Genomic DNA, 15991 nt, shown 5'->3' with positions numbered 1-15991 from the left:
GGCGTTTTGGTCCGTCCTGGACCATTCTCAAGTCGATTGTCACACATTCTCAAGTCACAATCGACCTGAGAATGGTCCAGGACGGACCGAAACGTCGTCGTCGTCCCTTCACCTTTTAGTGTGTGGTCTGGTCAACAGCTGAAGTTGTCCGCCATTAGGCTTCATGGTCCCCTCTCTCGCACTATCCTGCCCACACGCTTTATTCACCATCTTTCTTATCCCCTCCTTCCTCTACATATGATTCATCTCCCTCTCCTCCGGTTTCACAGCGTGGCCAGATACAAGCAGTCAAACCCACACATAAAATGGATTTGACAACGTTTTGGTCCATCCCGAACCCTGACCAGGAGCTGGGTCATGTACAGGAACACTGCTTCGTCAAGACTAGCATGCTTTGGTTCAGATTTTTGCCTTCGTTGACCGGAAAATTTGGAGAAAATATTCTGGCTTCATATAAAAAAATTGGTTGGAAAAAAGATGGTATTAAAGATACTGTCTATAAATTGTGGGCGACTTGGCTAATAAGGGAATACTGGCGTGTTACACACACACACACAGACCAGGAAAGTGAGAAATCAGCGGTACAAATTGCTTCACTAGGTATTTAATTAAATCACAATGATAGTAATAAAGGAGCCAATTATAAGATTAACAACCTAATATACCTTTATAGTTGTAAAGTGTTCTCACGCCAGTACTAGTTCGTTTTGTGGGCCCCTGGACTCTCGCGCACGCGCACACGCACACGCACACGCAGGGCGCTGGTAGCTGAGTAGACAGCGCGCGGGACTCGTAATCCTGTGGCCCGGGTTCGATTCCCGGCGCCGGCGAGGAACAATGGGCAGAGTTTCTTTCACCCTGATGCCCCTGTTGCCTAGCAGTAAATAGGTACCCGGGAGTTAGACAGCTGTCACGGGCTGCTTCCTGGTGTGTGTGTGTGGTGTGGGGGGGAAAAAAGTAGTTAGTAAACAGTTGAGAGGCGGGCCGTAAGAGCAAAGCTCAACCCCCGCAAACACAACTAGGTAAACACACACACACATACCTGGGAGTTAGATAGCTGCAACGGGTTGCTTCCTGTGTGTGTGTGTGTGTATGTTTGAGAAATATATATAGTAGATATAATTACAATTACATAAAAAGGACAAATAAATTGGTTTGAAAGGCGGGGGTCCAAGAGCTAATAGCTCGATTCTGCAGATACAAATAGTAAATACTCATTGAAATATACCTGGCATTGGAATAGGGAACGACCGAAACACAGGTGAGAAACAAGATGATCTAATTAAGGAGATGATCATAGGCTTGTGGAGGCAATTCAGAGAAGAACTGCGGCAACTGAAGGAGACTGTAACCAACCTGCAGGATGAGCTGAAGGCAGCAAAGGAGGAGATACAAAGCCTAAAAGAGTGTTGTACATGCTGCTATGGCGGTATGTCCACTCACAAGATGAGTGGCGCTGCCCGATAAACTCGCCCCTTAGGGCAAATTTTTTTTTAAAAAGCCTAAAGGAGAATCCTACTCGGCACCAGTTACGAACCATCCCTCAGGAAGCCGGGAATGTATCTGCAGAAGGAACATCTACAGTACAACCGTCATTTGCAGATATAATTAGAAAGAGCTCTGAAACTATGGCTGCAATAAAGGAAATTGCCATGAAAGTAGCTACTTCTCGGGAATAATCACCAATGCGGTGTTTCCCCAGAACTACACTGTGATAAGGAAAGAGAGGGAAGGATGGGGAGGAGGCGGAGTGACCCTACTGATGAGAAAGGAATGGAGTTTCAAGAAGTTGGTTATCCTAGGCTGTAAGGGGCTCAGAGACTACATAACAGGCACCATGATGATGGGAGGACCGAGAGTATTGTTGTTTTAACATTCAGCTACTTGGAAGACAATGTTCCAAGTAGCACGGGCTATGGTGAGCCCGTAGTGGACTTAACTGGCACAGGAGCGGGGCTAGAACTGACCAAGAGTCAGTAGCAGTGATATATATAACCCTCCACCAAACGGGTGAGTGAGGGTGACGTGGGCCAGGGAGGTCAGTGTGGTGGCGGCGGCCTGACACGACACATGTGACTTCAGCGCGCTGACACACCTGCTCCAGAGGCACCATGACGGTCACCACACATCTGTTGGCCGCTGTGATGCCACTTGTCCTGCTAGGTAAGCAGCGTTAGGGTAGGGTGGTGGGGCTGAAGCCTTGGGGTTTCGTTTCATGCAGGTCGACGTTCAATCCCCGACCGTCCACAAAAGGTTGGGTACCATTCCTTCCCCCCCCCCCCGTCCCATCCCAAATCCTTATTCTGACCCCTTCCAAGTGCTATATAATCGTAATGGCTTGGCGCTTTTCCCCTGATAATTACCTTCTTGTGTATTTATGTAATTTAGAAGGATTTTGTTTATTAAATACTTTCTTAATCTATCTCACACCCAAATTATGAATCGATAATTATTGATAAATTTCTCGAAATTGCTGTATATTTTGCTATAGCTTTATAAGAACAATATTTTTTATAGAAGCAATATATTCTCTCTCTCTCTCTCTCATATATATATACATACACCTCTGGGGTACCAACTCTGGTGCAATTGTAGGGACCCACAGCCTCGAAGAAGAAAATAAAGTGTTCAGAGAAGACCTTATGGATTTTCTCACTGAACACTTTAATCTGTTCTTCTCCTACCACCCCTATTATTTTTTTATAACAAAGTTGGACCAACAAAAGTCGTTGTTGTTGTTGTTAAAGATTCGCTACTTGGAACAAACAGTTCCAAGTAGCACGGGCTATGGTGAGCCCGTAGGTACTTGCTACAAAAGTCGTGTTGTTGTTCACTACAGGTACAGTGGCTTCTGGAAGCCTGCCTGACGACCTACAATGGGAAGTTCACCCTCCATACGTGAGTATAACACAAGAAGCTTACTTCCTTAAGTCTACTCTGCCGACGTCCTTCTCTCCTTCACATATCTATTTTATCTTCCAAAAGATGTGCTGTCACCTTTCCAACCTGGAAATATCGGTTACCTCGCCTCAAAATTGCATGTAGCCTATCTGTCGTGTTCCATACAACTTATATTGACTTATTAACTACGTGCATAAGTGATATACTAAACATAATAGATACCCTTAAAAAGATTCATAGAAAACACCGACCTTACCTAACCTTGTTAGTATCTTAAGATAAGCATCTTATTGCTTCGTAATTACAATTATTACTTAACCTATACCTATTATAGGTTAGGTAATAATTGTAATTACGAAGCAATAAGATGCTTATCTTAAGATACTAACAAGGTTAGGTAAGGTCGGTGTTTTCTATGAATCTTTTTAAGGGTATCTATTATGTTAAGTATGTCACCTATGCACATATTTAATAAGTCAATATTGACTTATTAAATTTGCGAGAACGGGTTGAACTTAGATATAGCCTATCTATCGTGTACCTTCCATTCTAGAAATATATTGCAATTATAAGGGATCGACTTGTGAATTGTCGGTGAATAAAATTAATATTTGTTATTATTCACATTGATACTCCACTATCTCTCAACCACCTTCTGCTAAACCATCAAATTTGAATTTGAATCCATACTGGCCGCCCTGGCGGCAAGACTATCAATATGACATCTAATCCTGTTTGTTACATGTGTGTGTGTGTGTGTGTGATAATCGCCGAGCAGGTGGCTGTAGGGGAGAAGGTGGTCATCAGCTACTCCTTGTACACCGCCACCCCGCCCTTCTCCCTAACCGTCTCCGTCGACCATCATCAGACAGAGGCGCTAGCCTTCAAGGGTGAGTATAAGGACTCCGGCCCCATGAAACTGGGAACAATATGAAGGGGGGATAGTGTAGGAAAGTATGTTTTCAAGCTATCTAGATTCAGTGCTTGAAACTTGAGTAAAATCCTAGTATACTATGAAGTATTATTACTGGAGAACAATAGTTGCTGTTTATGACTGGGTGCTTCTGGAAGAAACCCCTGTCGGATCCTGCGGATTCCCAGATTCACGAAGCAGTTACGCAAGTACTTGCGAACGTGTACATCTTTCCTCAATATTTGACAGCTTTGGTTACATTTATTTAACAGTTTAGAGGAATGAAAACTTGCCAATCAACTTTTGTTATTGTTATAAACACCTCCTGGTGCTTCGGAGCTCATTAATTGTTTAATAATTGTAAACAAAGTCGACAAAGATTGAGAAAAGATGTACAGTTCGTAAGTGCTTGCGTAACTGCTTCGTGAATCTGGCCCCAGGTGACAGCTCATTCCTGGTGGCTTGTTCGGTCTTCCCTCGACCCTGTCTAATGCTTCCCTATAACCCTGTAATATTTCCATAGCTCAAATAATTATGTATTAGCAAAAAGACCTACCATTAATGTATGATGATTAACTGTAAATACATAGCTATTGAAATGGAACATTCTATGTAACTAGCTGACATTATAAGGTGTGAAGGATAGATGTAATTCTTACTGTAATAATCTCCGTTGAGGTCTGATAAAGACGTTTTGTGACCTTTTGTGAGAAAATTCCTATTTTGAATTAAGAGCATGTTAAAATTGATGAATGTGTCTTTGGGGTCGACCGCTGGATGGAATGAACATTGAGGACGGGTTAGTGTATTAGTTTGGTGACTTCTGGTTGCCGCCGCTTCTAGCAGGGGCCAGGTTCTAGCTCTGGTCCCCGGCAGGCCAAACAGATCTCCACGGCTTATGCGACCTAATAGCTGGGCTAGATAGCCTCATGGAGACACTAGGACGCGCCAGAAATTAGCGTTTGATTACATTCAAAGCTTTTTTTTTTAAGTAATTGCCGAATGGCTTTCTCTTTGTCGCCAGCGGCTCCGGTGTTCGGCATGACAGTGTACACCATGAACACAACGGGCCCACACCTGGTGACCCTGGGTGTGACGTGGGAGGGCCAGCACGCAGCCCTCACCCACGTTGTGTGGGTGTACTTCCCCCTCGCTGACCACCACGCCATCTTCACCACGCCCGCCCTTACACACACGCCCCCTGGTAATGAAATATGTCTCTCTTCAACTGAATTTATTTCCGTGTAGACTATATTGCAATTTTTTTCCATAACTTGATACATCCCTGAGAGTTTCGTAACAATTTCGATGTGGATACTTTGTATATTTATATTAGAATTGTGCAGCTAGGGGACAAACCAAAGATCACCTTAGCTAACCACACAACAAAAGACGGGAAAAAATCTCAGAACAATAACAAACTCTGTTTTCAGACAACACACAGCTGTTTAAATCCCTAAACATGCTAAACATAAGCTCACTACACATTCTCTTGTGCCATTTACATTTACAAATCCTTGTTCTTAAATGCAAATCCTGATCTGAAACTTTTCCTTGACACATGTAATAGAACCCATCAGCACCACACCAGAAATAAATAATTTTTGATATCGCCAGAGTCAAAGTAAATCTCTGTGAACACTCTATGCAAATAATGGGACCTGGTCTATGGAACTCCCTATTGAATTAAAAAGCTGTCCAACCTATGCAATATTCAAAAGTAAAACCAAAAAGTACCTAATTTCATCATAGTTTCCAACCTAGTGCTTCAAAGTCGCACTGTAACTTGTGCTACCCAGCACTCCCCCAATGTATGCGCCTAAGTTATGCAACTTCACCATTGTACTCACTCGTATTAACTTATATCTTGGTTATTGTATTGAACGCAAGTTGTACTACAATGTACCTATTAGTAATCCTCAAATTATGCTACAGTGTACCTGTTGATAATCCTTAAATTTTGCTACAATGTACTGTTACGGTAATTTCCTGCTTAGCAGTAGATCCTGCCTGTCCCTTTACTACCTACTTATCTGCATGCTCCAACATCAATGACAGCAACATTACGTGCCCAAAACGTATGACACACCTCCTCCCCCCCACCCCCACCCTTCAGTACCAGTGACACCTGCTGTCTCCGTGGGGGACCAGACGCCACCAGCTAACGATCGTTTACCTGCCGGCTGATTGCTAAACCCCAGAACTCGCGCCAACTATGACGTCATGCCCCATATAAAAGGGCTTGCCAGCGTACAGTTAAACACCATCTGGTCACCATTTGGTCCGGGAGACATCTCCCGTCACGTAGGGTGCAGTCGCGCCTCCACAGGTCTCCAGTATCAGCTCTTGATACTGGTAATGGCTCAAAAGGGCCACCACTTACGGGATATTCATGCCCGTGCCACCTTTTGGGTGGCTTAATCTTTATCAATCATCCAGTTAAACACGGGAGACATCTCCCGTCACGCAGGGTGCAGTCGCACCTCCACAGATCGCCAGTATCAGCTCATGATACTGCTAATGGCTCAAAAGGGCCACCATTTACGAGCTATTCATGCCCGTGCCACCTTTTGAATGGCTTAATCTTCATCAATCAATCAATCCAGCTCAATAGACTCCCATTCGAGTGCTCACAGCTGTAACATCTACTCTCGCCCTCCGGGTGACGGTAGACGCACACAACATTTTGTATAAAGTATTACCTGCACCATTATTATTTAACGTAAATTTCACATGTATATATTTCTCTTTTGTTGGTGTGTAAGCCAAGTGGATAAGGGGTTTTGTTTTCATTAATTGTTACTTGTCATTTTGTGTAAAATAGTGTGTGGTTTGTCATCATATCTTCAACCCCGTTGTTGTGACTCATCGTCTGCATTTGGCTAACATCTTATCACACAAGACAATAATTACTCTGGTCGTACACGTGTTCATTTAGGTGATATACATCACCTGTTGAATTTTTAAAACTATAAATAAGAGTTGTTATAGTTTATTAAAACTAAGCTTCATATAAGGACCTTTTTTCAGCGTAATTTGTTTCTTTCGTTTGTCTACAGGTACTATTATTGCTAACATTAGCATCATCTCCCAAGGGGAGCTGCCAACCCTGCTGATGGGGTCAATCGACTGGGGAGATGGTCAGCCCAATTCGGTAGTGAATTTAACTGACATCACTCAGCCTGGGTCCAAAGGCCACGTTGGCCGTTCCTACAGTCACAACTATACAAGAAATGGAAATTTCATGGTTCTGCTTTCTCTTGCTAACCCCATTTCGAACACGCAACTCTCCAGCTCGGTAGGTGTATAGTCACTACTGCAGTACCGGCTATGTCGAAGAGTCATTAAGGTTGAAATAGGGACAAATACCACTTGAAGTCAACAGGGCAGTGATGGACTTGCTTGTAATTAATTTGAGTAAGCACCCCATAACCCATCGTGGTAGTGGCAGTAAATAAGGTTTTGAATTATGGGGTTCAGTCCCTGAACCCATTATGTGCCTCTGTAACCCTTTCCACTTCCGCCCACAAGATGGGTATGGGGTGCATAATAAATGAACTTAACTAACTACTCACATGGCCTGAAGAACTGAAACCGAATATTCCTTTAGATAGGCAAGTTACAGCATTGATGAGCGTGTTATGAAATTTGTTGGCTTGTACATTAACAGCTTATTAGCAGTTCTGAATAGTTTAGGATAATTAGCATTGTTAGTCTCATCACGGTTTCATGAACTGAATTCTAATGCGTTGTAGCCTAAATAATTTACACTTGCGGTGTACTAAGTTTATTGCTTCACATTTGTGATAGTTATTCTGCATAGTTAATCAGGTTGTGATCAAATTACTTGGCTGTCCGCATTAGTTGATCATGCAATACATGGATCTGAAGGTTCCTCGACTCTTTGTATAGTTTTATTTTTGGAAATCGTGAATTACATTTCTAACAGTTGTGTATGACATGTTTCTCTTCAGGTGAGAGTAGTTGAGCACATCACACTACGCAAGGTCTTGGTTCATTACCTAAATAAGGATGACATTCCAGCATGGCCCTCCACTGTCTTCAAGACGAATGCAATGCTTAACTTCACAGCTGTTGTTGAAAGTGGCATTGCAACCCGCTTTAAGCTTCTTGTGAATGGAGAGAAGAAAACGAGTGATAACCCATACATCATGTACACCTTCCAGCGGGTAAGTTAACCCCACACATGCAAGCATGGTTGGAATAAGTTAAGAAGGTGGTGGTCAAAACTGTCAGTAGTTTCAAAGCCTTATGTATAACAAAGAGTGTTGGGAAGACGGGACGCCACGAGCGTAACTCTCAAGTTCAAGTATGTTTATTGAGATAAGCAATAAATACATCTCAAAGGGATAGAGTAGCTTAGGCTATTTCTACCCCCCTCAGCGTAACTCTCATCCTGTAACTACACTTAGTTCATTTATTATGCACCCCATACCCAAATTACACTTAGCTAGGCAATTACATGTATTTTGTTAACCTCACTGCAGGGTCATTTAGTATTGTAAATAATAATAATATTAATATTAATTATTTATTTAGGAAAAGTACATGCATAGTTGCAGAGTTACAATACATACATTCTGTTTGATTTACAGATAGAGGCAGTACATAAAATACCTACAGCCACTAGTACGCATAACGTTTCGGGCAAACAGATCATCTGTTTCCTATCAACAATTTCATATTTAAATACATAAATATTTTCACAACGCTCCCATGCCCGCAATTATTACAAAAGAATAAACAAAGAATAATACTGTACAGGCAATAAAAAATATGAGGTGGTCACCCCCGTCGTCTTGTGCCAGCTAATGGCCGCCTCAAGGTGGTCGGTGTATACTAACCACTGAACGACCTCGTCTCACGCAGACGACGACGAGATCACCACCTTCCAAGGTTGTGACCTCGTCGTGGAAGGGACCATCTTCCCCTCACTGTCAAAACTGGGACTCTGCGAACTGTTATTGTCCCAGAGTTTAAGGTACAAAAGGTCCCGAGTTAAGGTCCTGTACAAGAATGTTACAGGTCCGTGACCTCAGTGGTGCCGTATGTGCTCCACTGATTCCCTGAAGGGGAAATGCAAAGCCTGAAGGTTTAGCGTCGTCTGTGTCTGCAAACTATCTTGTTTTAAAGCAAATAAACACTTTTTCTACCCACAGATGTGGTCAGACATTTACAATGCTAAGCAGCATACATATACATTTTCTTCTGTCCTCTATGGACAGGGTTTGACATCTGTTAAACATATATTTCAGTGAGTTATTGAATAATCAATTACAGAAGGTGGTTGTAGTGCTTTTAAAATGGTAATCTTGGTTGGCAGGTGTTTGGGTATTCCCAGGAGACCTTTATGGAGGCATCCACCTGCCTCCACCCCGACACAGGATGGGTGGCCAAAGTCGACACCTCTTCTAAACTCGTACCATAATGGGCAAAATAGTTTCCAACTTGGTGCTTCACATTCGCACTGTATAGTGTGCTTCCCATTCTCCCAAAATAAATGCCCAAGCCATATAACATCACCGTTGCAATTGCTGCCATCATCTTATGTTATGGCTGTTATGTTGAACACAAATTTTACTACAATGTGCCTAGAAATAATCCTCAAATTATGCTATACTGTACCTGTTGATAATCCTCATTAGTTACTAAAATGGACCTACTAATTTTCTTCAAATTTTCTCACAATGTACCTGGTTAACTTTTTTCAATTTTGCTACAAATTAACTTCTTAAAATTATCTGTTAGATAAAGGTCCTGCCCAAAATGCTATGCGTCTCAGTGGCTTTACAAGAATGTAAAATCATCATTGCTATGTACTCTTATAAACCCATTGTACCTTACACACAGAAATCACACTAGCGTGATGCATTAAATGAACAAATCCACAAAGGCCGTGATGAAGGATCGAACCTACGTCTGAAAGGATCCCAGACGCGCCTTAATCGACCAGGCCACGACATGGCCCCTTGTGGATTTGATCATTTGATGCATTTCGCTATTGTGAATTCTGTGTGCAATGAAGTAAAGGCGAAGAGGTTGAACAGCTTATTGACATAGCCCGAGTGCATGGGGTAATTGTGTAAAACAATAGTTTGTGTCTCGGAGAGACTGCAGGATTTGTGTTGAGGTCAGTGGCACTCCTGGTTGCAATTCTTTTAACCATGTCGTGGCCTAGTCGATTAAGGTGTATCTGCATGGGATCCTCTCGGATGTAGGTTCGAACCCTCATTATTTCATGTTTACAAGTCAACCAATCCTTGTAAAAATTTATTGTATGTATGTACCTTACCTAAATAAAATTGTATTGTATTGTATTATGGCCCTTGTGGATTTGTCCGTTGTACCTTCTTGTATATAAATAAATAAATAACATTTTATGTAGAGATTATAGAAGTGGGAATGAGTCTCAAAGATAATTGAACACATGTATTGTGGAGGGATTGTTTAGTCATGATTGTCATGTAGTTATTATTTAAATAACATCGTGGAAGTGCAAAGACAGGATAGAAAAATGGAGTAAATGGCTTTTTTATTGAGGAAGATACAGTAATTTACCTGATAGGCTAGCCCCAGTATCCCTGTTGTAAATGATTGGCTATTTTGTCTAGGCTTTATCCATGTGGCATTTGTCGATGTATTTTTTTTTTTTTTTTTTTTAGCACATTGAGGAAGACATGCATGATGTAGAGGAGACTGATTAACAATGAGTAGGCCTACTCCATAATAGACTTGTTGGCATGTGATGAAGCATTTTTACACTGTTGTTTAACTTCAATATTTTATCTCCAGGCTGGGATGTTTAACGTGAGCATGACCGCATCAGGAGAAGCAGGAGCATCCCATACAGTGGTAGTGAAAGTAAAGGTGGAACAACCATTAAAGGAACACAGTGTTCAGCTGCGTCTACCAGACAAAGTGGTTTGGCCACCAGGTTTGTGTTTAAATATTGCCTTCTTAAAGAATTATTTATTTTGCATGATTAATGTATAATAATCATCCAAATTGCCGACCTTTTAAAATATCTTCTGTTTGGATCATATGATATAAAGTACCAAGACAATGCTACAGTTTGAAATAAACCTTTAAAAAAATTTCATGAGTGGGAAGGAGGCTTTCTTTAAACAATTGCTTTTCTGTCCGTCGGAGCTGCTAGATAAGATGGCCTTTGATTAATTTTAGGAGATTTATAATTGTAGTGAAATGGCAACAATTTTATTTGTTGGAATAAAGCCATACATCTAATGAAGCAGAAATCCTAGCACTACTGCAGGTTATGCAATTTGTGGATCTGTTTGAGTAGGATCCCACTGTGTGTATGAAAATATTTTTACAAACTGTGTTAAAAACATGGGATTTACCAGTGATCAAGAAAATTATTACAATATACTGTAATACGTTTAAGATTTTCTGATATTTTTTTTACTTTAGCCAAGACAACTGCAGTTATCAATGTGACATCACGGGAGGAGCTGCCTACTCATGTGAGTGGTACAGTGAGCTGGGGCGATGGTAAGACTGTGACAGAGGTGAACATGACTGATGACACGCCACCAGGCTCCTCGGGATCAGCGACACGTCTGCTCACCCAAGAGTACCAGCAACCAGGGCACTATCTTGTCATGGTACACCTCTCAAACTCTGTGTCACAGGTCAACATTTCCAAGATGGTAAGCAGTACACATGTGTATAATTTTAATATACAGTACATATATGGCTTGCATATAATATTTTGTCAGCATATGGAGGTTGGAAAGCAAGTACAGTACCTATATTTATCTATTCAACATTGTCAATATATGTCTCCCATTGTGCTTTTAGAAATTAGCAATATTAAGGATAAACAAATGATTTGATGTGTGTGCAATTTTTGGAGAGCAGTCCATATGAAGTAATGCACAGTACTTTTATAGAACGTAATGAAAATTGTCTGAATAATGAACCCCCTTCTAGCCTAAGGATTGTTGATATATTGGATACAGGCCATGTTTGGATGCAGAATACAAGAAATTCTCACTCTACTGTAAAGTTCCAGATATGACATTCCACATTAGGGTTGCTATAATACAGTAGTTAATACAGCCGGCTCACAAATGAAATATCGCAGGTTCAGTTCTTACAGTAAGACATGAACATTTCATCTCACCCGAGAGGTAGGTAACTGTTGTGAGTTGCATCATGGAGAAAGACAGTAGTTGGCTTAGGAAGACCTCAATATGCCTAACAGACTTTTGTCTCTAACAATGTGAATCCATTACAATATACAGTATATCAAAGTACTGTTGGGCAGTGCCCCATGGGCCTGTGTTCAGTATACCCACAATCGTAGGCTAGGAGGGAGGGTTCATTATTCAGATAATTTTAGAATTACTGTTGAGGGTGCACTGGGCTTTCTCTGATAGTCCAATTCTCATCACTGCATATAAGCAATACGAGGATTAATTGCTCATAAGCACAATACTTCAGGTACTAGTGTTGGCACAGCTCTCACTTGACAAGATTGTTGTGGTGTACCAGAATGAATCTGATGCCCCAGCAAAGACTACAGACATCTTCAAGACAGATGTACCTCTTGTTTTAACTGCTGTGGAGAAAGGTGGAGTTTCATCTAACTTTACTCTAATAGTGAATGGAAAAAATATAACAAGCAAGTCTCCATCCTTCGTCTACACTTTCACAACAGTGAGTAATTTCTTACTACCTTTTATATGTATATATGTGTGTGAACATATAGCATTAATGTTTTAACATTCTTGTAAGGCCACTAACACACACAGCGTTTCAGGCAGGTCCTTTACAGCCATGTTTCTTGCTTTGTCAAATGCTTTCATATGTGGACTTTGTCCTTACTTATTTCTATGTTAGACAGCTGCTATGGGCTGCTTCCTGGGAATGTGTATGTGACAATTATGATTAAGGACTTGCCCAAAATGCCATGCATGCTAGTGGCTGTACAAGAATTTAAGAACTTTTGTATATTTGAAGAACAAAAAAAAATGATTAAGTCCCTAAGATTTTTTTACTTTACAATTCAGTAAACTTTGTCAAGGTTAACTGGAAATCTTTATTTTTTTTTTCTGAATTTTTGACTGGACAAAATATGGTTCTAGGCTGGAGAACACATCATCAGCATGAAGAGTTGTGGCGAGGCTGGCACATCTCTAGCAGTGACGAAAACACTGCAGGTAGCGAGACCAGTGAAAGAAGACAATTTGCTGCTGCTTGTTCCGAAGCTTGTTGTGTGGCCTCCAGGCAAGTTACTCTTCTGCATAAAGTTCAGGATTTTTTATATTATGCCTCTTATTATTGACCATTTAACCTTATTATCCAACTGCAGATTTTTTAAATATTTATCCATGTATTTAAAGGTTTCATCCACTGTCCTTGTTAATTTAGAAATTAACTTCCCCAAAACTTTATACTTTCACAATCATTTGTGCCTTCTTTTGTATAATAAACACGTAGGATCTGTTTACAAGCATTAATGGTCACTCGTATATACCCAACCTATTCAAACTTTCCAAACCATTTCATTCTATGAGCAAAATGTAAAGATAAATGCAACTACCCAGTAGCTATTTCCAAATCTTTAATGCAATTTGATATCAAATGTTTTCGTGGTTAATAACAATATTGTATAATTTTTGTCAGTGTTTAAATAACTACTGGTATATTTTTCCAAGCAATAAACATAGGTCTGTAGTACAGAAAAATGTAATTGTATTTATATAAATATATTGTACATATACTATATTTGATACGTGATAAAGTGGACTTGATAGCAAATCTTTTATTATGAAGAAAATTATATTTATTTAGGTTATTAATGCAATATTAAATACCAGCTGCTAAAAATATATAAATTTCTTTACTTGTCCTTTCTTCACATCAGTCTGCTTTATACTTCTAGGATCAGCACATAATATTAATGTTTTTTCAACCTTGCATTATCGGCAAAACATTTGCCAAAACTGTCATTATTGTGTTTTGGATTTAAGAAGCCGTTTCTTTTAAACGTGTTTTAATATACTTACCATAATTATTGGAACAAACAAAAAAAACTACACAACTCTCATTTCAGGTGAAGCAAATGTGACAATAAAAGTCATATCAAATGAGGAGCTTCCCACTAATGTAACGGGTTTTGTCAACTGGAATGATGGTGAGCCAGACACTGCAGTGGACCTAACTAAGGAAACCTCTCCAGGAACTCATGGTTTGGTGACAAGAGATTTGTTACACACATATAGCCAACCAGGAAACTACCTGGTTTCCCTTTTTCTTCAGAACTTGGTGTCGCAAGCAAATGTAACGACTACGGTGAGTTGGATAACATTTCATTTTCGTCTTTCACCTTGGAATTTAACTGCTTGTAGTTTGTAACTGAAATTTAATATTTATAGACAGAGGTTCCACTTTTCTTTTAAAGTAGCAGGTTACAATGATAAATAACTTTTGCAGTGGTAAAAAGGTAACAAGTCATCAGGAGAATTGTAGGTAACCATTGGTTATTTTTCAAGTTAAAGTAGGTTATGAGGATGAGTAGTTACTGTAGGGTATCAGAATGGGTAGGCAATGTTAATAGTATAGGATAGTACAGTATTCTTAGGTTATATATTTTAAGTGTCATTTCCTTTAAATTATATGCTATGTTTATGCAATCTAATGTACAAGGTACGTACAGCTCCTGGTGTTGGACCACTTGACGTTGGGTGGGATACTTGTAGAGTATGAAGATAGCAGTGAATCGTCAGGAAGTTATGATGGAGTATTTAAGACCCACGTCCCATTAAACATCACGGCCCTCATCAAGACCGGATTTGCGGAGGAGTTCATACTCACTGTAAATAATGAAGTACTTACCAGTAGTACTCCAACATTTATTTACACCTTTCAAAAAGTAAGCTTCTTTGTCAAATTATTTTTAAAACTAAGAAATATTTGTCTTTGTTTTTTAATAGCCAAATGGCAATTCACTTTATGAGAAAATTGCTGGACATTCTGTGGCATTGGAATGGCAGTGACTAACCTTTAATATTTGATGGCAGGAAACCATTATTAGATATAACATTAATTGGTAAAATATAAGGGGTCCAAGATTAGCTGTCTTGGCAGGCATCCTTGTGTTTAACTGGGAGAATAACAGAGAGTGAGAAGGCTTGGATAGTTTTCAGGAAATAACTTTTGAAAAATTAGGTATTGCAGACAGATTCATTTAAATTGCATCATACACTGGTTACACATTTTGATTATGTTGCCTCTAACTTTGAAGTCATCAGATTAGTACACTGAAGAAATAGAAAGTTTTAAATACTGTAATCCTATTTCTGGATCCTTGGTAACTTACCAGGCTACTAATTGGTTGAGCAAAGCCTAAAGGAGATGTATCGGGCCAACTAATATGGTCATAGATGCCTGGCATATTGGTTTGGACCCTTGACTGCCAGTACACAAGCTCTGGTTGCCATTATGACCCTTTCCTGTTGAATATATGGTACTGTACATACACAGTATAAGTACACTGTAAACATTCTTTTAGGCTGGTGAATATGAAGTCACAATGAGGACATTAGGAGATGTGGGGACTTCGAACACCATGTTCACTCGCGTTATAGTGGCTAGACCTCTGACAGAGGAAAATGCTGTAATAGAAGCACCCGAGTATGTTGTGGCACCTCCTGGTATGTACTTGACGTTATTATGTTGCATGAATTGCTGTAGTTAAAAATGTAAATAAATAAATGTATGTATACATGTTTGAAGCAGGTGAAGAAAATTAAGGAATATTCCCATAACATTGCAAAATAACCAGGAAGAACATTGATAAATTAAGGGAATCTAAATGCACTGGTGTGGCTGAAATTCAGTACAAAATCGCAATGCTTTTGACATTACTCGTGATCAATAGGAGCCACTGGCTCTGTTATTGTCAAAGCTACTAGAGAAATGGTAGTCCTCGGGTAAAAATATATAATAATATGTATACAGTAGTTTTAGTTTAGTTCATTTATTATGCACCCCATACCCATCTTGTGGACGGTAGTGGACAAATTAAAATACAGTATATGTTCGAATGAATGTGTGTACAAAGGACATAAGAGTAATGTCCAATTTGGGAACAGGAGTTGAACAAATGGATGAAGCCACTATTATGCA

The 15991-nt window shown here is 40.0% G+C and overlaps 1 protein-coding gene across 2 annotated transcripts in view; it reads left to right on the top strand.

Annotated features, from left to right (window-relative positions):
- The first annotated feature begins 2034 nt into the window (after positions 1–2034).
- LOC123770009 (polycystin-1) overlaps positions 2035–15991 on the top strand; it is a 51501-nt gene continuing 37544 nt past the window's right edge. The window contains exons 1-13 of one of the 2 annotated variants that reach the window (XM_045761565.2): positions 2035–2163; positions 2840–2898; positions 3680–3791; positions 4839–5018; positions 6874–7112; positions 7789–8004; positions 10628–10769; positions 11267–11505; positions 12302–12517; positions 12946–13087; positions 13917–14155; positions 14520–14735; positions 15375–15516. In XM_045761565.2, coding sequence (XP_045617521.2) covers positions 2112–2163; positions 2840–2898; positions 3680–3791; positions 4839–5018; positions 6874–7112; positions 7789–8004; positions 10628–10769; positions 11267–11505; positions 12302–12517; positions 12946–13087; positions 13917–14155; positions 14520–14735; positions 15375–15516 — 2194 coding nt within the window. In that variant the 5' untranslated portion in view covers positions 2035–2111. Of the gene's footprint in view, positions 2164–2839; positions 2899–3679; positions 3792–4838; positions 5019–6873; positions 7113–7788; positions 8005–8649; positions 8817–10627; positions 10770–11266; positions 11506–12301; positions 12518–12945; positions 13088–13916; positions 14156–14519; positions 14736–15374; positions 15517–15991 lie in introns of those variants that run through there. The other variant, XM_069324324.1, reaches the window with a different exon arrangement.

The sequence above is a fragment of the Procambarus clarkii genome, chromosome 14 (genome assembly GCF_040958095.1).
Source record: "Procambarus clarkii isolate CNS0578487 chromosome 14, FALCON_Pclarkii_2.0, whole genome shotgun sequence".
Classification (NCBI taxonomy): Eukaryota; Metazoa; Arthropoda; class Malacostraca; order Decapoda; family Cambaridae; genus Procambarus; species Procambarus clarkii.
This window is presented reverse-complemented; position numbering and strand designations above follow the sequence as displayed.